Source organism: Puntigrus tetrazona, chromosome 11 (assembly GCF_018831695.1).
Source record: "Puntigrus tetrazona isolate hp1 chromosome 11, ASM1883169v1, whole genome shotgun sequence".
Classification (NCBI taxonomy): domain Eukaryota; kingdom Metazoa; phylum Chordata; class Actinopteri; order Cypriniformes; family Cyprinidae; genus Puntigrus; species Puntigrus tetrazona.
The window spans coordinates 21,142,820-21,165,888 of NC_056709.1; the positions used below are offsets into that span (position 1 = coordinate 21,142,820).

At 39.6% G+C, this 23,069-nt stretch overlaps 3 protein-coding genes across 5 annotated transcripts; 2 read left to right on the top strand and 1 right to left on the bottom strand.

Annotated features, from left to right (window-relative positions):
- Positions 1-124: 124 nt before the first annotated feature.
- Positions 125-4,137, top strand: otud5b (OTU deubiquitinase 5b). The gene is made up of 9 exons (XM_043252627.1): positions 125-908; positions 1,457-1,550; positions 1,957-2,021; positions 2,123-2,279; positions 2,372-2,520; positions 2,889-3,074; positions 3,154-3,361; positions 3,447-3,545; positions 3,628-4,137. The coding sequence occupies exons 1-9, from the start codon at positions 354-356 to the stop codon at positions 3,747-3,749; spliced, it is 1,635 nt and encodes a 544-aa protein (XP_043108562.1). The 5' UTR covers positions 125-353; the 3' UTR covers positions 3,750-4,137.
- Positions 4,138-5,289: 1,152 nt separating this feature from the next.
- On the top strand, positions 5,290-11,973 carry mon1bb (MON1 secretory trafficking family member Bb). Of its 2 annotated transcripts, XM_043251675.1 has the most exons (7): positions 5,297-5,871; positions 5,959-6,059; positions 6,141-6,707; positions 7,544-8,336; positions 10,013-10,160; positions 10,731-10,905; positions 10,992-11,973. In XM_043251675.1, the coding sequence occupies exons 2-7, from the start codon at positions 5,975-5,977 to the stop codon at positions 11,000-11,002; spliced, it is 1,779 nt and encodes a 592-aa protein (XP_043107610.1). In that variant the 5' UTR covers positions 5,297-5,871; positions 5,959-5,974; the 3' UTR covers positions 11,003-11,973. The 2 variants fall into 2 exon arrangements, with proteins under 2 accessions (XP_043107611.1, XP_043107610.1); XM_043251676.1 differs by lacking the exons at positions 10,013-10,160; positions 10,731-10,905; positions 10,992-11,973 and adding an exon at positions 9,361-9,979 and having other exon boundaries at positions 5,290-5,871.
- Positions 11,974-12,080: 107 nt separating this feature from the next.
- brpf3a (bromodomain and PHD finger containing, 3a) lies at positions 12,081-23,062 on the bottom strand. Of its 2 annotated transcripts, none has more exons than XM_043251672.1 (13): positions 21,829-23,062; positions 18,578-20,118; positions 17,648-17,801; positions 17,160-17,291; positions 16,893-17,045; positions 16,440-16,752; positions 15,948-16,208; positions 14,774-15,346; positions 14,581-14,659; positions 13,847-13,932; positions 13,688-13,773; positions 13,434-13,588; positions 12,081-13,350 (listed from the first exon to the last, which is right to left on the bottom strand). In XM_043251672.1, exons 2-13 carry the CDS (start codon positions 20,068-20,070, stop codon positions 13,167-13,169), a joined length of 3,669 nt encoding a protein of 1,222 aa, XP_043107607.1. In that variant the 5' UTR covers positions 20,071-20,118; positions 21,829-23,062; the 3' UTR covers positions 12,081-13,166. The 2 variants fall into 2 exon arrangements, with proteins under 2 accessions (XP_043107607.1, XP_043107608.1); XM_043251673.1 differs by having other exon boundaries at positions 16,893-17,021; positions 21,829-23,060.
- Positions 23,063-23,069: the final 7 nt, after the last annotated feature.

Here is a 23,069-nt window from a genome sequence, read left to right on the forward strand (position 1 = left end):
CTGGAAACGGGTGAAATAATAATGAGTTGATGCGGTAGGGGGCAGTGCAGAGCGATATGAACGCGTTTGTCAACACGAAGCAGCGCAAGCGTCGGAAGTGACGTAAAAATCGCGTTGTGATTTGTTGATGTTTGTGTCAAACTCTCGATCGGTCGTTGTTACGAAAGAAAAACCTCGAAACCGAAGGAATAAAGTCGATCTGTGACGACTGTGTTATTAAACCGACACTTTGTATTATGCCAGGACAGGTGTAGCCATACAAGCAGCGAACATACTGTTCATAGACAAGCAAAAACGGCCGTTTATTCTCCGTGTGCAACACATAACAACAGATCACCGCAAGCTGGCCAGCGATGACAATCCTCCCGAAGAAGAAACCGGCCTCCACAGCCGGTGGCGGCGATCATACGGATGAACCGGACAGACGAGGCGGCTCTGAGTCGCACCCTCACCCCCTCGCGGGACGCTCGGGGTCTCGACCCCGGGCCTCTCCGCCGCCGTGGACATACCAGGCCACCCCGCACACGTCCAGAGATGAGCGGCGGATCGAGGCGAGCGCTCGCCCGCGGCCGGCCTCCCCGCAGCCCGGTGCCGCGGGAACACCGGTCGTGCAGTGCGAAGGGAGCGCGAACTCGGCTGTGGGCGCAGGTCGCGTCGAGCTGCCCTGCAGCGGAGGTGGCGTCGGAAGCTGCTGCTCGGGACCCGGACTCAGCAAGCGGAGACGACAGGCGGTCTGCTCCAGCGGTTTGACAGGTGGAGGAGGAAGAGTGGGAGGCGGAGGAGGAGGAGGAGGAGGTGGCGGCAGTCCAGTCTCAGAACCCGAGGAGGGAGCTGGAGGCAACAACAGTGAGGACGAGTACGAGAACGCGGCCAGATTTCAGCTCGCGGACCCCGCCACAGTCGAGCAGGTACTGGATGCTGGCGTTCGGCAGGATACTTGGCAACACGAGAAAAGGTTGCCAGTTGTGTCGTCCTACAAAATGCGTTAAGTGCGTAGGTGCTGTTCTAAAGCATGATAGAAAGATTTAAAATGAAAAGGTTTAAAAACTCATCATCTTCATTATTAATATTGTTGTAAACGTGTTTGATGCCATTCATTATTAATAGAAAAGAAATAGGGGTTATCTTAAGATATACACTACTCACAATTACGATATAAAAACCCGACTCTATGAAATAGAAAGTTGAAATGATGTAACCCCATAAAACGAACCCAACATAATGAAAACAAAAAATTGAAACTGGATGATGACTGAGCTTGTCGTTATTCTTTGGGAGCTGGATGTTACGCAGAAAGTTTTCTTTAAATTAGTGCGTTTTTAAATAAGCTTTCTTATTAATCTCTATGTCCAAGTACTTTTTGGGGACAATGTGTCAGTTTTGTTGATTGGAATAAATACTACATTTTTCCTTATTGTTCTATAATATATTTTCCTGGTTGCTTTTTGGCTTACAGCAAGAAGAATGGTTCGAGAAAGCCTTAAGGGAAAATAAAGGCTATGAAATCAAAAAAATGAAGGAAGATGGAGCATGTCTTTTCAGAGCAGTCGGTAATATTTCTCTCCTGTATTTAGGAGTTGTTTACTCAAAAGCCGAGTCAGTTTGCCTTAGGACATATGCAGTGCTGCAATTATAGATTAGCAGTGCAGATGTAATCATGTGGGTATTACAGTGCATAGGTGCCGTATTGTGGCAAATATCAGTCCTACAGTAGTCATGGAAAACATGAAAACCTTAATTTAAAAATCTTTTATTATTGTTGTTGGATTTATTTTTGTAGTTGCAATGTGCATAAAATGATTACTGTAAACAGTAATTATGAATGACTGGGGAAGTCATGAAATTTAATGGACGGTTGTCAACTATTGACTATGCATATAACTGTGTTATATTATTATTAATTTTATATTAATACAGCTTTTCTTAATGTTTGTTCTTTTATCATTTTGTTTTAAGCTGATCAAGTGTACGGAGACCAAGATATGCATGATGTGGTACGGAAGCAGTGTATGGATTATTTGGTAAGTATTTGGTAAATTCACTATATAATTAACTTTGATTTCACACTTTTTAATAATCAGCCAAGCTGCGTTTGTGATTTTTTTGTGTTTATACTTTGCAGACGAAAAATGCCGATTACTTCTCAAGTTATGTCACGGAAGACTTTACCACATACATTAATAGAAAGAGGAAGAACAACTGCCATGGGAACCACATTGAGATGCAGGCCATGGCAGAAATGTACAACCGGCCGGTGGAGGTTTACCAGTATGGCGTAGGTTAGTCAATGTTAGTTGAATTCTTTATTGGCTGTCGGTACTGTATTTTAGGACAGGAGAGGAAATCTTATTTGAAAACTCCCATTTTGCAGAGCCAATAAATACGTTCCATGGCATCCAGGAGAATAATGACGAGCCAATACGTGTCAGTTACCACAAGAACATCCATTATAACTCTGTAGTGAATCCCTACAAGGCTAGCGTTGGCGTGGGGCTGGGCCTCCCCTCCTTCAAACCTGGGGTAAGTGTTGTAAATAAAATACATTAGTGATTTTTCACTCAATAATGAAAATGTGCTCAAAATGTATGTAGATGGGTTTTCTTTAGACACTCTCTGCAGTACACTGGTGCCATCAGAGTGAGAACTGAACAGCTAATAAACTATTTACAAGACAGTTACTGATGGACCCGAGTTGTGTGGATCACTTGTGGATTGTTGTTATGTTTTTATCATCTGTGTGAACTCCCATTCTGACGGCACCCGTTCACGGCACTCTTTTAGCGAACATAATGTAATGCTGAATGCAGATCATTTTCTAAATAGGGATAAACTCATCTACTCATTTTTTGGGTTAACTATTGCTTTAACATCTGTTTGTCTCTGTGTAGTATGCTGACCAGTGTCTTATGAAAAACGCTATAAAGACGTCTGAGGAGTCTTGGATTGAGCAGCAGATGCTGGAGGACAAGAAGCGAGCAACAGATTGGGAAGCCACCAATGAGGCCATCGAGGAGCAGGTGGCTCGTGAGTCCTACTTGCAGTGGCTTCAGGACCAGGAGAAGCAAGCGAGACAGGTATAAAACCATCCCAGTCGTTGAAATCAAAGCAGGTATAAAGACTTTGTAATGCTTCCCTCTCTTCTTTTCCACTCAGCCTCGTAAAGCTAGTGCCACCTGCAGTTCTGCCACAGCCGCCACATCCAGTGGCTTTGAGGACTGGGGATGCCGGTCTCCCCGCCAGCGAAGCTCTGCCCCCTCTCCAGAGCATCCAGGCCCGGCTCAGCCTGAGCCCCCGGTCAAACCCCCCTCTCCAGCTGGAGCTTCGCTCGTTCTTCCCAAACCCCCGTCACCATGTGCCCCAGGTCTGTATGTGTATGTTTTTTTTTTTACTTATGCTAATGCACATTTCTTGCTTATTAACTGGTTCTTTCTGGACTTATTTTCAAGGTCCAAGTCATCAGACTTCTGCCAACTCTTCCCTGGTGTCTCTCTACCCAAGCCTGGGCTACAGGACTCTAATGCAGGAGATGTCACCTACTGCCTTCGGTAAGGCTTTACATGTTTCGGTATAAATGCTTGTTGATGTTTATTTTGTCTCTTTAAAGAAGCTTGCTTAAATAATTTTTAGGTTTAACTGATTGGGAAGACGATGACGTCCTGGCCTCAGTTCTGGCTGCTTCACAACAAGAATACCTCGACAGCTTGAAGAAAAATGCAATGCACAGAGAATCTTCTCCAGACTGCAGTTGATATATTGGACAGCACAACTTGCAGCACAAACCACAGAACAGTTGCATTTCTATATTTCAACACCTTGCAATGTTTCTTTCTCTCTTCTCTTTATAAATACCACTGTATTTTTCTTTTTTTGCTAACTAATTTTCCTTAATTTTATTATGCTTTATGGACCTAGTTAGGCATGTTTAAACATTGTAAAATTAATATTAAAAATATCATCTCAACTGTTTATTATTATCAGGTGTTTTCATTACTTGAGCAGAATAAATTATACCAATTAGTATAAGAATGTTGAAAATGTTTTGCTTTTTTTTTTCTAATTTTTCAATATCGACCAATGCAGCACAGCAAGCTGCAGGTTTTGGTTATTTAAAGATGAACAATAAACAATTCAAAATTGCTTCAGTGTTTGTAAACTGTTCAGATATTTTATTGAAAATTGATGATTCATTAGTTAATACTGGTCTATATACTGCATATCCATATATATATATATATATATATATATATATATATATATATATATATATATATATATATATATATATATATATATATATATATATATATATGTGTGTGTGTGTGTATGTATGTATGTATAAATGAAGAGTTCATTTGCAAAAAAAAAACAAATCAATTTTTAACATTTAATAATCATGCTTTTTCATTGTGCATTCCAGTTATTCTCAATCAATCTGCAGCTGGGTTATTTTGGTTAGGTAAAACAATACAGCTAACTAACACAATGACACAATCAAAACATAACATATAAAAAAACGTTTAAAGTTTTTGCAAATAAACCCTTTATATACATACACACTTCTTACGGTCAGATCCAGAAGTATTTGGACACTTGCTGAGTTTTGGTGCTTTTGTCTTTATGCACTCCTATTGATATAAATTGCAGACAAAAAACATTTAACATTAAGACGTTTCAATGAAGTACCTCCATTTTCAGGGGATCAGAAGTATTTGGACAGAGTGACAGTTTTTTGAGTACAATTTTAATATTTGGATGAAAATCCTTTGCAGTCAATGACTGCCTTGCAGTCTGCAGCCCATGGGTGGTGGGAGTAAGTGTGTGTGTGTGTGTGTGTGTGTGTGTGTGCTTGGATTGGTCAAATGCTGAGTACAAATTCCAAGTAAAGGACACTGTAGCTGGCCCCACATAGAGTCCTTTCCTTGCTTTCTTGTGAAGTCTTTCAGTGTCAATAGAGACCTGACTGTAATAAGAAGTGTGAGACCACACTGTAATTCACTACACACACACACACACACACGCACACACACACACATACACACTTTACACATTTAAATAGCTACACAACATCAAAGAAATACTACTATGTGGAGATATTAAACGGGGCCTGTATGTAGATCTGTGATATATAGTACAATATGATGTTAGTTAGATGTGTAATATTACCTAATGTCTAGTATTAACTAATAAAATATCAATTTTCCACTAAAAACTTCTGGACAGTTTACAAGCATTGAAGCAATTTTAATTGTTTATAATTGTTCATATTTAAATAACCAAAACCTGCAGCCTCTTGTGTTGCATTGTCTTTTATAGAAAAAATATATTTCTTTCTTATTCTAATTAGCATACTTTCTTCTGCTGAAACAATGAGAACACCTGATAACTGACTGTATATTTAATTTGGACCTTTATTTTGAAACGTGTCAACCGGAAATGGTTGTGGGTATTTGTTTTGCAGCGTTTTTAACGTCAAGCTTCCTGGAGCACCGGCGTCAGTTTCGCAGAGCGAAAGCTAAAAGCGATTTAGGTTTTGATTTGCCGTTAATAATTTCCTCAATCAGACATGAATGCGATTAAGACGAGTAGTGAATCATTTCACGAGAGGAGTCATTTATGGAGGGAGATCGTAAGCTTTTCCCATAAATAACGTAGACTAGCTCAAGTTACTGTCCTGTAATCTGTCAAGTAAATCTGTGGTTTGAACCGGTTCCTCTCATTTAAATAATCGCGATCGATAGTCATTCATCGCTGTTAAAGTTTCGGCATCAGAAGACGTGCTTGACGGTGTTTATAAACTCCACGAGCGGTGCAGATATGGGATAACAGCAGTAATCAGATTAAACGGCTTTAGACTTCACTTTTGTGCACTAAGTACGAACCGTCAATAGTTAAGTTGCTTTACTGACGTATTTGTCGTTTGACTGTATGTTTAAAGTCACTTTGTCGTTTTGAATTCAGCTGTTTGCACGTTGACATGGATCAGAGTCAAGATAGTGGGAATATGGAGGAGGTGAAGATATGTGATCCGTCCATCCTTCCACAATGTCTTGATCAGACGGGTAATGATTTGCAGGGTTACATTTTGGGTTATATTGCGTAACACGCTGATTTTACAGTACTGATTGTGCTTGGCTCTCCAGATGTTGCGTACTCGGATAGTGACGTCCCACCAGAAAACCATTGTGTGAATGAAGATCACAGGATGCCTTCAGACCCAGAGGGGCTCTTGGAGTCAGCAGACTCTACATCACTGGAGAGCAGCCAACCGCAAGAGCTTTTAACAGATATGCAGAAGCTGCACGTTCACGAAGACCGGTCTCTGTGCGCCGGGGGTTCGGAGACTGATTCTGGGAAAGCGTCGGAGGACTCCGCGTTAGCCGACAATGGCCACGATGACTCGGGGGAGTTTGTCGTAACCGTGTTGGCCCGGGGTAAGATGGAAGAGCAGGGAATGGGTATGAAAGGAGCCTCGTCCCCTCTGTCCGAGACCGGTACACCTCTGGGACCTCCCTCGCACCGGAACGAGGACGTGACGGCGGAGAGTTGGAGACAGCACAGGAAGCATGTGTTTGTGCTGAGCGAAGCAGGGAAGCCCATCTACTCCCGATATGGAAGTGAGGAGGCCCTGTCCTCCACCATGGGAGTGATGATGGCCCTGGTGTCCTTCGTTCAAAGTGGAGACAACATCATTCGCTCAGTTTACTCTGGTGAGTGACCAAAGAATTTATTCATAAATGTGCATGGAAAATGTTTAGATTTCCTCCTCTTTGACAACAAAACAAACAAACAAAAGCCCAGTTTTCCAATCTTTGTCCAGTCATATGCTCTCTGCACCTTCTAATATCCTCTGACATGGCAGCTCGGGTTTCTTGTAGTGATCTGATTTGTCATGTAGTCCAAGTTTTATTGTAAATCATTTAAATCAATTTGGTTAAACGATTCATATGATCCATTAGTATTTTGCAGAAAACAATGAATATATTCAATTAAATTTACCACAGTTTTTTTTCTCCTATTCCGTAATATGTTGAATGTAATAATGCGATTACATTCAACAGTTCAGATTTAGACGTATATGAAATGTTTAGTTTTTTTTTTATGCGTACCAAGACTGCATTTATTTGATTAAAAAGTTATATTGTAAAATATTATTACAATTTATTAGCTAATTAGCTAATTTCTTTTTTATTTTAAAATGTAATTTATTCCTCTGATGGCAAAGCTGAATTTTCAGCAACATTACTCCAGTTATCATTCTGATATTCTCGTTTGATGCTCCAGAAATATTATCAATGCTGAAAACATTTGTGCTGCTTAGTGTTTTTGTTAAAACAGTGATCTTTTTTTTCAGGATTCTTTGATGAACACAAAAAACATTTTTGCTGTCTTATTGAATAAACAAACATTGATTAAATCCACAAACGTAAACAGATTTGGTACGAATTGTTGTGCTAGACCCGAGAACAATTAATCATATGCCTAAGATGACGAATAATCATGGTCAGATAACTTAAACTAGTCTCCTGCTTTGCACTCCTGACAGATGAGCACACGGTTGTGTTCATGCAGCGGGGTCCTCTGGTGCTTGTGTCCGTCTCCAGCAGCCGTCAGTCAGAGCAGCAGCTCCGTAACGAACTGCTTTACGTCTACAACCAGATCGTCAGCATGCTCACGCAGGCCAGCATCACCCGCATCTTCGAGCACAAGAAGAACTACGATCTGCGTCGTCTGCTGGCCGGCTCGGAGAAGATCCTCGACGGCCTCCTTAACCTTGTGGACTCAGACCCCAGCTTCCTTCTCTCCGCCGTACACTGTCTCCCCTTGGCCTCGTCTCTCAGGGACTCGCTCAGTCAGATCCTTCAGAAGGCCATCACTCCCAACCTGGTCTTCTCCATCCTCATAGCCAAGAACCAGCTGCTCACCATAGTGCAGGAGAAGATGGTCATCGACGATGCCCGACTGGAGCCTGCTGACCTCCACCTGCTGCTGAACCTCATCGGGGCCTCGTCTGCCTTCCAGGCTGGGGAGATCTGGACGCCCATCTGCCTGCCCAGTTTTAACCCTGACTGTTACTTTTATGCGTACATCTCGTATCTGGACCCTCCCGAATGCACTGTTTGTCTGGTTCTCCTCTCCACTGATAAAGAGGCGTTTTATTCGGTGGCCGAGTGTAAGAGGAAGATCGAGGAGGCTATGCAAACGCACAATGCGCTCAACTCCATAGCGAAAGCTCATTCGTACAGCGTCAGTCAGGTGGGAGTGTCTGACCTCAGGCATTTTATGTACAAGCCTTTTGATGTGCCCGACAACCATCGCCAGCTGACGCAGTTCACCAGGTGAGTCTTTGAGGATCTCACGAAACCTGGCCAGCTCACTTTTTTCCAAAATTAAAATGTATAGGAAGCCTCAGTTGGATATTTTTTTGTTGTAAAAACATGACAGATTTTTTCCCAGGATTCTTTTAAAATAGAAAACATTTTGATATCACTTGCTGAATAGAAGGATTTCTTTAAAAAAAGTTTTTACTGATCCCAGCTTTCATGCACGTTTACTACATTTCGTACCATGTTTATTATTACTGTGATGCAAAGTCTTATTCACAAACTTATTTTCTAAATTGCGAGGCATTTATACATAATGGTAGTATCTGATTTGCTGCTTAAGTTTTTGACTGCATTTATGTTTTTTATTATTTTTATTATTATTATTATTATTATTATTATTATTATTATTATTATTATTATTATATTATTATACATCTGTTATTAGTGCTGGCAATGATTAATTACATTCAAAATAAATGTTTTTGTAATATAGGTGTGTACAGTGTATAATTATGTATATTTAAAAGTACACACGTATAGTATAAATTTGTAAATTATAATACAATTTACGTGTGTGTGTGTATATTTATATAATTTATATATAATTCTATTAATTTGATAACATCTCATTAAATATATATCTGCGTGTGTGTGTATATGTATGTATATATATATATATATATATATATATATATATACACACACACATATTTTTTTTTTTTTTTTTTTGATAAATGTACACCATATTTTGTGAGCAAAAACCTTTATCTGGATTGTGATTAATTGTTTGACAGCACCTGTAAGAAAACATCAAAATAATAATTGAAAATATGTGTTAAGTAATCATTAAAATCATACATTGAAAAAGTCATAATTTTATTAGAGCGAAAAATAAAATTCCTTATGATTTTTGGATAAAATGTGATCTGGACATTAGATTAAGATTATTAGATTAACCCATATTTCCTCTGCTTGTTGTGAACACTTTGGTTATAAATATAATATATGTACTGTAATGTGGCTTTGTGATGGTTAGCTAATAGAAAACTTCTAAAAACTATTATCCAACATAAGATTAAATAAAGACAACTATTGTATATTGGATGCCTTGTCAAATAACTAAAACATGTTCAAGTAAAATAACTAAAAATGAAATGGTAACAATGGTACCAAATATGCTACCAAATGGTAACAACTATAAAACTAATAAATATGAATAAAGAAATTAAAATGAAACTGAAAATTTGCCAGTTATTAGTAAATATTAGTCAATAATATAATAGTATGTAACAGTGCTAAATACTCAGTGTATTATTTGGCAACCTTTCAGATATTTATTTAAAGCCTGTGTTTTTGCGTTTTATGACATCAGATTTTTCCTTCGCATCTTCACAAGTAAAATTGGAGCTGTATCTGAGCTGTAGATCAGAGCTCATGGTAATGCTCACAGATACTTCCTGAATGAATTTCACAGAGGACAGTAATTGAAAGCATGATTTCTTAATTCTTCCTATTGTGTGATGCAAACAGACAGCAGTGGCTTTTATTGAAAGCACAATGCCTGTCATGCGGCACAGTGTAATGTACCTCTAATAAAATTTCAGAAAATATTGATGAATGACATCAAGTTGAGATCTAAAGCACAAAGCCACGTTTGTTTTCCTCTGTGTTTCATGGGTTTGCCGCAGCCCAGAGATGGAAGCGCCGTACAGCAGTGAGGATGAGCGGATGAGACTCCTGGACCTGTATAGAGACATGCACGGCCGAATCCACAGCACCTCACGCCCCCTCAAGCTCATCTACCACGTGGCCGAACGTGAGACTCTGCTGGCCTGGGTATGTGAATAGTAACTGCTGTCACACGCATCTGTTCCCAGTCCTCCGAGAGCAAAACATGTTGATGCTGTGCTTTCTATCTTGACGGGCGCTTTCACACGCTCCCCGCGCAGACCTTGAAAGATCGTGTTACCTTCAAGGACTCCGAGCAGCTCTCAGAATTTGCAAATGCAGATGATGCAAATTAGGATCCCGACCTTGATCCGAATGGAGTTTGCTTTGTAATATTCTCAGGTTAATTATGTGTTGCCCAAAGCAGTTTTAAAGGAACAGTTCACCCCAAAATTATAATTTTCTGAAAATGTACTCACCCTGAGGTCATCCAAAACGTAAATGAGTTTGTTCCCTCGTTTAGCATTACAGCTGATTAAAAACCACAATAATCCACAAATAGTCTTCAATTAATGTCTTATAAAGTGAAAAGATACAGCAAAAACAACTCCATCGTTAAGATGTTTTTAGCTTCATACTGTTGCTGAAAGATTAAGCATTATTTGGATTATTGTGATGTTACTGAATTGTTTAGACTCTGTCTTATGGCACCCGTTCACTGCAACGTTTAAATTCCAGGTCACAAGCAAATTCGAGCTGTATACATGCTTCAGTCCCCTCGTCACGAAAACCTGTGCCATTAATGCCATCACTAAACTCCTGCGCTGGATCAAAAAGGAGGAAGACCGTCTGTTTATCCGATACCCTCCAAAATACTCCACTACACCTAACCCCAGTAAGAGCTCTAAAGGAGGTAAGGGTCCGACTGAATGATTTGATACCTTGGTTGTTTATGAGATTCCCTTCATCTGCTGATCGTTTGCTTTGATTTGGTTTCAGATGCACACTGACCAGACTGACCTGCTGCAGTCTGACTACTACAATAGCAGGACGTGCATCTCCACATTCACACACAACTCAGTTAATAAAACAAAGGAGATGATTCAACCAGAAGATCCTAATCAACCGCGGGTTAATAATTTATGTAAAGCTGTTGCTTTCGTGTTTTTTTGTGCGTTTCTTTGACCGTTTGACACGCATCTTGGACTGGGTCTGATTTTATGTGGAAGAAAAATCACATTTTGTGAACCCTTTTATTCTAGAACAGAACATTTTGAGCTTTTCGTAGCAAAGGCCCAATAAAATGTATTTTTTCCTTCTCAACTGGTGGCAGTGAACAATTATTGAAGCTATAACTGGATTGTTTTACTCTATAGTGAAATTTAATTGCGTATAGATTAGATGGTGTTAAATTAAAAGATCAAATCTGGTTTCTCAGCGTAGAGCTGCTCCTCACGGTCTGATCTAGCATGGCTGCTTGAGCTGTGCATCCTCACATTGCACCTTTTGTTATTAGATTTGTGATGCATTCTTTTAGAGGTTTTCATTGCCTTTTTGTCTTATATGGTTTTCGATTCAAGACCAAACCTTGCTCAATTTGAATGAAAATAAATGTGATATAAAACATATCACCAGATCATAAAATGACATCTTTACTGTAGAATCAATGTACTTTCATTTCTGTCTCAGTTAGGTTACTGCACAGCATGTTTGGTTTACTGTTGTATATATTTGTTTGTTTCCTGTTTGACATGCCAGTCATTGTGACATTTATTCCTCTGGCATGTGCACTATGATGTTGTCAAAATCAAGACCACCAAATGACGTTTGTCTTAAACCACTGGGCATAACAGGAAAATCCTCAATGTATGATATTTGGAGAACAACAAACTTGGAGTTTTTGTTTTTTTCTGGAAAAAACATTTGTTTTCAAGAGGAATAATATATTGGTGCTGTAATAAATCTGAGGTTGCTCAAAGTACATGTATTTTGAAATCTCATTTACTGACGTGAACGCTAAATTTAGTCCAAGTGCATGATCAAGATGTATTGCTCAAGTTCAACTCGTAAACAGATGACAGGCAACCGTAAGCTCAACAGTGTTTTTATTTCTCGTTTGAGAAAATACTGTTTCAGACATTTTTGTTTGGTACTATTAGCTTTTTCACAGGCTTTAAAAAACACATTTCTCTTTTACTCTGCGTACATGATCTAAGAGACTACATAGTATTTTACTCTATAATGTTCTCTCACTGTAGACCACTAAGGAACAATTGCATTAAAGCGGTAATGCCTTCTGCACAATATAAAGCTCTACAGAGCTGTTAAATTAAACCTTCTCAATAACTATTAAATAACTTTTCCATAACCACTCCAAATAAATTAAAATGACATGTACAAAGTTTGTCATTAATTTACATTTCAGATTTTAAAAACACATCTGTGCATATTTTCTACATACATGCATTTATATTTACACAGTGATCTCCACCCACAATTACAAGCTTTTTAACAAACACAGCCTTTCTTTAAAATAAAGGGCACATTTTAAAGAAAAGAAAAACACAAAATAGATGCTCGGTGTAAGCAGTACCAAAGAAAGAAATATTTTCATTTAGTGGCACCTCACAGTAGGTTAAAACCGCCATGGTGGCAAAAACACCAGACGCTCAGAAGTTGGAATCTGATAAAGATGAGAAGCATATAGGATCACGCTAGAATGATTAACCAGCAGCTCTAAGGGCAATAGAACTTTTTTTTGTGCACATCCCAAGTCCAGAAAGGTGTCCGAGTAAACAGTTACAAAATGCATTCTAGCACAAAGTTCCTGAATTGTACTGCCCGAACACTCTGGTGCATTGGCAACATAAGTGATACTAATCATCTCACATTCAAGAAAACGGACAAAACGTTTCAACATAATACAAATAAGTGCAATTAAAAGAAGTGAATTTAAAACATTCTTAAAAATCTCGGTTGAGAACGTTAAGTTAACCAGGTTTGATTTGTGATGTGCCTTGAGTTATCGAGGGTAGGAAAACGTTCAAATAAAAAAAAAAAGAGCTTATGAATCTGCCTGTCACTGGTATAAAAACCAATAAACATCTGAATGTTACGAACGTACCTTCATTGGTATCTTACAGTCAGTTTAGACAAACATTTAATAGAAGACTTTTATATAAAATTTGAGGGGTTAAAGGTTGAGTTTTCCTTCACGTGGCTCAGGTGTGTCATCGCCCTGTCGTACGCCATGTGTACAGACTTGCGCACATTCGGTTTCTTGCCCTCCATCAGACGCAGTCTGTCAACAGTGTCATCAATGCCCATGTGATGGAGCTTGTCCAACGGCAGCCACTGCCTGATTGTCAATTTAAAATAAAATGGTGACTTTAGTACACCTAAAACTGTCTTTGAAATATTGAATATGTCGTTTCTCCTTACCAGGTTCTTTTAGTATCAAAAAACAGCACGAGAAAGAGCTTCTCCTTGGTCTCCTCCTGTCTGCGTTTACCCAGATCCAAAACATCTGCTGGAGGCACTGGGATGGGAATGCCGTTGTGAAGAATTCCTTCCCGAGGCATATTAGGATTGACAATCTGTTGAAAAACCCCATAACTTTAGGATAGAATATGCTGGATATGCTAAATCACATATTCAAGTGTCTCATGTACATATTCAAGCCATGTGATCCTTACCATTGCAGGGTACGAGGGGTATCCACGACATTTTGCCCAAACCAAGGTAAGAGGTTCCATCTCATCAATCTGAGAAATGTCTTTACCTACAACGATGAAGGCAATGATAGTTGAGCCAAATGAATGAACGAAGAGCAATATAGTATTTGTAGTACTCACTTGCATGAGAAACCCCATTCTCCTCCTCACTGACAGGAACTTTGCTTAGAGCTGGTTTACCACGACTGCGTTTTGGAGGTGAGGAACTGCAGAGAACATGAGAAGACGTACGTTTTTACATTACAAATTCTCTTGTAACACATGCCTTAAACACCTGGTTTTAATGTCAGGTATCAGGTGATCCAACCTCAAGCGCTAATTACAGGTGACCGGTCGTATGACTGGTTTCCATCCACAAACTTTTATGTGAATTTTGGACTGCAGCATAAAAATTTAACAGATTTTCTTAGGCCATTAATAAAACACCTTACTTAACTTGCAAGTGCTGTGTTAGTAAAACAACAAAAAAAAAGAAACACTTCGCTAAACTTTTGATACAAAATATTGTGGCAGCTGAAATAGCATGTTTGTAATAAAAATGCAATTTAAATGATTAGGGGGAAAATAATTTGCTGTGCAGCGATTTCTTTACTTTTAATCTACACCAGTGTTGAGAAGTTTGTGTAATATTCCAATATAAATGTGTAATATTAATATAAATGTTATACTTATATGTAAATAAAAAGTCATTCTAACTTGTTGAATTTCTACTAAAGAAACATTTCTCAATATTAGCAATGTTGAAAAATTGGAAATGTAATCAGTGGTCTGTCAAGGTGCATCAGATCACAGCAGACCGAATCTAAACTAGAGGCTAGCGACAGCATTGGAAGCACGCTGACGGCATCCATTACCTGTGTGCTTGAAAGGTGGGAGTGACGCTTTCTGAATCTGATGAGATGCCGCTGTGTCTCTTGAGTCCATTTGTGATGCCTAAATAAAGAGCATTAGAGCACTTCAGCATATTAAACACATATTGAGCTGGACACCACTTAAATCACTGCTCAATAAACCTGAGTAATCGCCTCAGTAAAGATATTCCAGTACCGTTTTCTTCTGGCGGAGAGTGGGCCTTTTCTCCTTCGCCATCCGAGCATGTACTCAGTCCTCTGGATCTCAGCTGGTGAGGGGACGGAGGGGGCGATTTTGGGGCTGGTGGTGCTGACAATAATTTGGCTGGTGTGGTCTGTTCCGGCGATACATCATTTTCAGCTTTGCCAATGCCATTTTGCAATAAAACAGGATTGTCTTTTGTTAGTCTGGTTCCGTTTTTAGCTTTCTTAAAGAGAATGGATGTTCGACGGCCTACACCCATCTTAGCAGAGTCTGATGGGCTCTCTGTGGAGGAAACCCTGATCACTGCATCCTCCTGAGCGCCGGAGTCCTGCTCTTTTGTGTGGAAGTTCTCATCGCCTTCTAAAGTCTGATCGTGATTTTCTTTCTGCCCTTTTCCTTTTGCCCTCCGTTTTCTGCTTCCAGGTTTATTTGACTCCGCTGGAGTGGTGGTCCGTCCAGTCTCAAGGCAAAACATAGGTGGGTTTGGTGGAGCATCTCCAGGTAGAGGTGAAGAGGCCGGACAAGTGGGTTCCTGCACTTTTTGCGATGTTGATTTCTTTAGGTCTTCAACCATGAAAAGAAATGTATGATTAGCTAGTTACATGAGGTTTGAATTAAATTGTGTCTGCCATTTGTGTCATACAAAAAAGGTAACTGTGAGTTTAAAATAACAAACAGTAAGCCCTGTTAATATTCTTAACCAAAATCTTCTACTGAAATTGTAATAAAATAAATTAAGAAAAAACTAATAAATTAAATAAATTAAGCTGAAGTACTACGATTAATCACATTAAAATGGAAATTTAATTTAAAACAAAAAACAATTTAATGACAAAACACAATTACAAAAACTTAAAAACTAAAATGAAAAAGAAAATAAAAACGTACAAGCAAATAAAAAAATATATAAACAAATACTACAATATTACAAAAATAATACTAAACCAACACTGATAGCAAAGTTGCCATATATAGGGTCAAATGCAAAAACATGTCACAAATATGCAAAAATAGCTGCAATTATTATTATTTATTTTTTTTTTTTTTTACTGAGGCAATTAAATATTAAATGGTGCATAAATCATGCAGCATTAAATAGCAGAAATTTTCCAGGCATTTATTTACACATCCTCTGGACATGACTTTCTTGTATGCTTTGCATTACCTGTGTTGGAGGTTATGTAATCCATCTTTTCCTCTTTGCTCTTTTCTCCTTTAATTTTCCCATTCAGCAGTCGTGATTTGCGGTCCTGGTGGCTGATTTTGTGACGAAGGCTGTTAATTTCTCTGCGCAGTAGGCGCATGCGTTTTGTGCGACCTCCGCTGGTGCGCATAGACGCCACCAGATCCAGTTTGTCCAGCAGGGTTTTCAGTTGGTCCTCGGGATACATGTGCACACGATTTTCAGGGTCCAAGAGCAAGTCAACTGTAAGTCATTTGACAGAAAGGAAAATGTTCATAACTATTATAATATCCATAATGCAATATTCAAGCATCATAAGCCACATTTATAGTGGGTTTTTTTTCTTTCTGAAACTTTAAAAGTTACACAGAGGCAAGCAGATAATGACGTAAGGCACATATTTTAAACTTCAGAAAGTTTAAATCATGCTTTGGGGACTTTTGATTTTGGAAATGAGCACATATGAATGTTCACCTTCATCACACCAGGAGACGGTGGCGTTGTGTGTGCTGGCCTTCTCTGGCAAGTGCATTCCTGTGCCGGGATCAAGACCTATGCTGAGAGCCTGGAGTTGTGCGTGTCTCAGAATAGCCCCGCCCACCTCCCGAAGTTGCATGGCAGCTTTGTGGAACACTGTGTCATTGGAGTTGTATCTCAGACAGTTAGATATCATGAGATTGAAATCACTTTCCAAGTCAGCCACCGATGAATACTTATGGGCCTCCAGCTTGTCGTTCATCGTAGAGAAGTCCATCGGCTCAGAAACAAACTCCAGATAGTCTGGAACCTGGGAAAACAGTAAAAGGGACATATGAAAAAAAGGATTTTCCTTGCGCTCTTAAAATAAAAAGGTCAGTCCACAATGTAGATCACAATGTGCTCATGGCTGAATGAAATGAAAATTGAAAAACCGTGTAATTTCCTCACCTCCTTCAAATTGACTGGTGAGGTGAAAATATGATCAGTGTCTTTCTCCTGCAGTTGCTCCAGTGTAGAGCGCAGAAAGACCAGCGCCGGGGTGAGCTGCAGCTCCAGCACAGTCTGCTGAAGTTTCATCTTACCAGAAAAGACAGCCAAATGCTGTGAATTAGTAATTACCTCAGGCCTGTTCTGGCAATAAGCGGTGGTTTGCAGAGAACAGGTTCTTGAGAGTGTAACAAAAGAACATTATAGACATAAAGGGATCTGTGTCACCTGTTCTCTTTTAAGTCTCTCCCTCTTTCTTATGAGCTCGATAAGAAGTCGTGCTTTTTCCAGGTCCTGGCGAAGCTTCTGCCAGTACTTTAGCTCTTCTCTGACGGCCTGCAACTTTGCATCTGGCTCTCTCTAGAAATGATAAAATAATAAATAAATAAATAAATCAAATCTGAGAACGTAACACACATACATAGTGATACAGGGTCTTTTAAAAACACTCAGTAAATAATACTTTTCTGCTCTGTTTCAGGGACACACTATGTAGAATTCTGCAGCAAATATTAAAAAAACCATGATCAAATTAGCTGTAATAAACAAACAAAGGGGCAGGGAAAGTGTGAATGATGAGTGCTGGAAATTTGTAGTGATCGGCAGGGCTTTCTGCCGGCACAGATTCTGTGTGGGCTTGATTATTAACAGTTGGAGGACACATTATTTACACTCTTTACTGTCAATAAAAGCGTAATGTGTTACAGCACACTAACCTGCTCTGACTTTTGAGCCTGCAGATGAGAATGGAGCCGGCGGATGAGTGGCACTCCATTACGAGAGTGACGCTTTAGCAGCCAATAATTGTGGAGCCTCTGCATAAACTGATTCTTCCTTTCAACAGAAACCCCTGTGCAAATCTTGTTGAGCCTATTTAAAAAATATGATAAAGGCCATTTGTTAAACTCTACATGAAACATTCACAACCGGTTTCTCATCTCTAATGTAACACATTTCTAAAGTAACACAGGACATCCACTCATGTTCATTTTATCCATTAGGTTTCTAAAAAGCATGTGTTCAATACCAGAACAGAGCTAGACCTAGATGTGCTTATTAAACACTTTGAAACATGTCTGTATTCAGTTGGGATACGGGTAAGGTTAGTGACGTGTGGTGGTATGGGTAGATGTATGGGTCAACAGTGTAATTATAAATGTAATTACAGACATTACAAATGTAATTACATACATGTTTTTAAACTATACATATTAATACCTACATGTACACATATAGTGCAAATGATTCATTTAAATGGACACACTAAATAGTACCTAAGGCCACCTAAGATAAAGTGGGACCTAAAACATATTTGTTTGCCTTTATTTCCATAACATTTATTATACATTTTTTATGATCAACAATAAGGTAAAAAATATTAATACTATAAACTCTCATTATAATATAAAGAATCGTTTACTTCAATAGAAATTTGTTGTTACAGTGTAAAAGCAGCCTTAAAAGCTATTATTTTTTAACATGAATTAAGTCTACACTGTGTTTTAGGAAGATAAACAGTATCAGTTCGGTGTGATGTGGATTTTATAATCAAGTCACTTCCACACTGACCAAATATAAGGTGAAGATAAGGTTCCTCTGCATGTTTACAATAAGGTAAGATCAAAAGACCAGACAAAAACATTTACCGAAAGGACGGTATCTGCGGCACCAGCAGGAGCGGCACTCCTGTCTTCCGCGAGGTCCCTGCCGGATTCTTCTGCATTTTCCTCTGTTGTGCGGCTGAACCTTTTTTCCGGCCATTCTGGTTTTGCTGCAGCGGAGGTCCTAGTGTGTATGACCTCTGACCTCTGTTACCCCTGCCCCCGACCAACCCATTGTCTTCATCCCCCTCGTTCCCTGTCCCAGGAGGCGAGTGGTTCTCACAATAAGCAGTCTTCTTCACAGTAAAAGTGGTTCCGTTGGCGCCGGTCTCCCGCACAGGGTCGATTTTCATATACAGCCCGGCTCTCTGGGCACAAGTGACGTGAAACGCCCTGTAGCAGTTCGCTTTGTGGCACTGAATAGACGCCCCCCTGCCTTTCTGTTTGCACAGGTAACAGGTGAGCTTCCATCGCGCAGGAGGAATGTTCTTCACTCCCTCCACGGGCTCCAGGAACACAGTGTTGGCAAAGCACACTTCAGGGATCCATATGGCACAGATGACGTGGGCCCAGCTTCCGTCGCTGGTTTGCTTGAACGCACCTCCTCGATTGGGGCAGAGGACGCAATCGACGGGACGCGACGGGGACTGCAGACAGCGCCTGCACAGCCACTGGCCCTCAGGGATGTAAGGCACCCCGTAACATTCCTGGTGCACGGCGAGGTTGCAGATATCGCAGAACAGGATGACGTTGCTGTTGAGACACTCGTCGTCGAGGCAGACGCAACAGTAGGCATCTTCGTCGATGGTGCTCTGGGACAGCGTCTGGCTGCGGGACTCCAAAATGGACTCACGCTCAAGACGGTCTATCAGTAACTCAAATGTATCAGGCGGGACGGAAGCGTGTCCATCGGACACACGCTTTTGATTGACCATCTCTAGCCAAGCCATGTCCTCCTCGTCCATGTCATACTCGGCTTCGTTGTCCAGCTCTTCCCCTGACTTTTCCATGTAGCGGTAATAAGCCACAGGGAGAGGAGGAGCTTCTGAAGCTGTGAAAGTGTCCACCTTACGAAAGGTAGGCTTAGGCAAGGGGGTTTGGTTATGGGCCACCTGGTTTTGCAAGCTATACTGAGAGCTTGATTTCTTTTTGGCTGCGTGTTTGCCATCTTTCCGCTTGCTTTTAGATGCGGTCTGTTTGTTTCCCTGTCTCTGCTCGCTGTTCTCTTTGTTACTGTTGCATTCCGTCAGATCCTGAGCCAGCATCTCGTCTTCTGTTACAACAGAGAGCTGGTCACAGATGTTGATCCGGTGGAGCCGTCCTTCCAGCTCAATCTCCACCATTTTCTGAGCCTGTGCATACGTAAGTGTGTCTCTGGTCGTAGAGAAGTTCAGTCTGCATGGAGAAGGTGGACAGAGAAGTGCATCTGTGTCGGCGTGGCTGGATGGACCAACCTGACCCTGATCTTCTCCTCTGACCATTCCTCTCCCAAAGCCTCCAGCCCTGGACTGGCCAACTCGTTTTCTTAACTTCCTCATTGGAGTCGTCCTCTATATAAATGCTAAAATATGAAAGGACATAAGTACCTGCAAAGATAAAAAATAATAAATATGTGTTACAAATATTGAGCAGAGAACTAAAAAACTAAGACAAGACACTTCAGGCAAAGACTATAGAAATACAAAGTCGGTTCACTCCTATACTTATACTTACAACACGCAATATGGTGGAATAGTCTCACCATCTAAATGATAGAGCCAATCACTGATTAGTAAAGTCACTGCATTACTGCAGCAGTCATTAGAAGCTCCGGTTCCCATAGAAACCTGTGGATTGACTAGCCAATCCGCATGTAACATCCAAGCATGTAATAACTATGCATGTGCATTGGCTAAAAAAAAAAAAAAAGCTTTTTAAATACTATTTGTGCATTAAAAACAACATTCATGTCCCTTCAGGTTTTTTTTTTGCAGATTCAAAATACATTATTTGCGACTTCAGGATTTTGCCATAGGAAAATGGGACTTGGTCTTGGTCGTTTAGATAGGACTTGGTTTGAGCTGCCCAGATACATTACAAATATTGCTGCTGAGTGAACAGACTTTCCTTAAAAGGGCTGCAGATCAGTTTTAAGGACTTACATCGATATCTATATTCTGAAGATTTTTGCAGAAGGGACAGTTCATTTGCCTTGAAATTCGATTGGTTTTATAATACTTTATTTCACGCCTGTCAACAATATATTGTGATTTATAGAGTGATAAAAAATATATATCCAAAATCTTTCTGTAAAAACCTTTACGTGCTTTTGCATTAGTGACACGCTATTTGCCTTTTTTGAACCGTAAAGCTGCTTTGACACAATCTGTACTGCTTTATCAGTTTCTATATGTATGCAAATTAGTGCATACATCATGAAATATTAGAGTATTTTTAAGCATATTTCAGAAAACTTAACAGAAAAACTCAATGTACAGTGATTATTCAACACAAAAAGCAGGGTGATTACTATTAGCTAAAACGTTTACCCTATTCATTTGTAGTGTCTTGCCATAAACCATAAACCATAAAAACCATGTTAGTGCAGCAACCCTTCTCAGGTTGGTTTTAAAGGTTTTTTTTAACAATTATATAAAATGTTAACTGTGAAATGTAGCAACTACTCTGCTCGTTTATGGTGTGCTTGCTTGTAACATAAAAAAAAAGCACAAGTAAATGCTTTATCGCGAACAATAAACATCTTACAATTACTAAAACGAGAAAATATACACATTTGCAGCATGCATGTCACTCCATTTGAAACGTTGGAAATAAATGCATATCAGGCGAACCAATAGCGTGCTTTACACATATCACGTGAAAAATTCGAGCCAATCACCGGGCAGACCTTCAAAGTTTCCTCGACCCAGTTGACGTAGTTCGGTTGCAGAGCGCTAAATACCAATCCTGAAGCGAGACAGACGAGTCAGCCATTTTAGCAGGGCTGTTGGACAGTCTCAACCTTGATTGTTTTCCTGATAACAAACTCTGACGGTGTAATTACACTTTATCAGCCAAACGACAAATAATTGCACATGACGGTATCGCTATTTGCAAGTCGTTTGCATGCAATGCCGTGTGCGTATCTGCAGAGAAAAAGCACTTGCATGTAATAAAGCGCCGTGTACAGTCAGCAAAGCAGCGCCTTTTAGTGCTGGAGCCATGTTTAGAGAGTGCAAGCAAGCAACTGCAGCGCTACCTGCCCCCGTGACATTACTGTTTATAGAAAACAGTGGAAAATAAAGCAGCAAACTTACTCTTTTATCGATCGCTCGAAACGACAGAGAACGCCGGTCATATCCAGGGGCGACAGCGTCCTCTTCTGTAGCAAGACGGGCTTCCTCAACCCTCCATTGATGAGACTTCCCACAAAAACGTTCTTAAACACACATCCCGACTGTTTACACAACACTAACACCTTGACATGGTGCCCGGGTGTTTCAAATAGGCGCCTGACATTATTGCAGAATGTATCGGGTGCATTGAACGTTGGTTTGTAATTAAATTGGCAAGAAAAATACGCCCCTTTAGAAAAAAAGGCGATTTCTCGGCGTTGGGTTTGCACTTGGCGCGCGCATCATGCGCACTGGGCTGTGATTGGTCGAAATGGTCACCGAAAGGATGTCGAGCCTTACTGAAGCCAATAGGGACCGTGAGCGATGAGAAAAACAACTCAGAAGACTTCCCTTATCTGTTTGCGCGCATAGACTCCATGTTCACATGCTTCATAACCGTCCGTGTATTGCATGATGCGTTGTGGAGGAAAGAAAACAATTTCTTGACGATAGAACTTTCTTAAAAAAAATCTTGACGAACTATACAGTAGTTCATAATAATACAGATAATAATAATGACAATAATAATATGATTTTTTCATATGTATTTTTGCCATTTTCACTTTCCTCTGAACATAAAAACATATTTTAATAGTACTGTACGTGATTTTTTAATAGTACTCTACTATTTTGTACTTACTATGCGTTATTAGTGACCTGCCTATTAATATTACGTCTATTAGTAATATTATTGACTTTTTATTTTGTTAAGGGGATCGTTTTAAAGAAACTGAGATTATTTCATATTTTCCTCTTTTCTCTGAATATATAAAGATCGTCTTTTAATGCACGGTATACACCTTATGCATGTGTGGTATGCATTAGAATGTTCCCCAAACACTGGTATTGAAAGGCACACTGGTTAGCTATCATATTCAGTATTCAGGCACTAAAATGTAATAATATATTAAACATGAATTATTATCATAGTTTTAAACGTATGTTCTGTCATTTCTATTTTCCTCTGAATATATAAAGACCACCTTTTAATGGTATACTGTACATGATTTTTGTCCAATCAATATTCAATATTATTATTATTATTATTTTAGATTTATTTGATTTATTTTATTCAGATTTATTTAGTTTGATTTAAACAAACTGAGATGATTTAATCTTTCCCTTTTTCCTCTGTATATTTAAAAATATGTAATATAGACTGC

Coding starts and splice junctions, on each gene's coding strand:
- brpf3a (XM_043251672.1), bottom strand. CDS start 20,070: ATGAGGAAGTTAAGAAAACGAGTTGGCCAGTCCAGGGCTGGAGGCTTT. Junction 17,292..17,647: donor AGGCTCAAAAGTCAGAGCAG/GTTAGTGTGCTG, acceptor TATCATTTCTAG/AGAGAGCCAGATGCAAAGTT. Junction 16,753..16,892: donor CACCAGTCAATTTGAAGGAG/GTGAGGAAATTA, acceptor CTGTTTTCCCAG/GTTCCAGACTATCTGGAGTT.
- mon1bb (XM_043251675.1), top strand. CDS start 5,975: ATGGATCAGAGTCAAGATAGTGGGAATATGGAGGAGGTGAAGATATGT. Junction 6,708..7,543: donor CATTCGCTCAGTTTACTCTG/GTGAGTGACCAA, acceptor CACTCCTGACAG/ATGAGCACACGGTTGTGTTC. Junction 10,161..10,730: donor GTGAGACTCTGCTGGCCTGG/GTATGTGAATAG, acceptor TTTAAATTCCAG/GTCACAAGCAAATTCGAGCT.
- otud5b (XM_043252627.1), top strand. CDS start 354: ATGACAATCCTCCCGAAGAAGAAACCGGCCTCCACAGCCGGTGGCGGC. Junction 2,280..2,371: donor GGTTTACCAGTATGGCGTAG/GTTAGTCAATGT, acceptor CCCATTTTGCAG/AGCCAATAAATACGTTCCAT. Junction 3,362..3,446: donor CCCGTCACCATGTGCCCCAG/GTCTGTATGTGT, acceptor CTTATTTTCAAG/GTCCAAGTCATCAGACTTCT.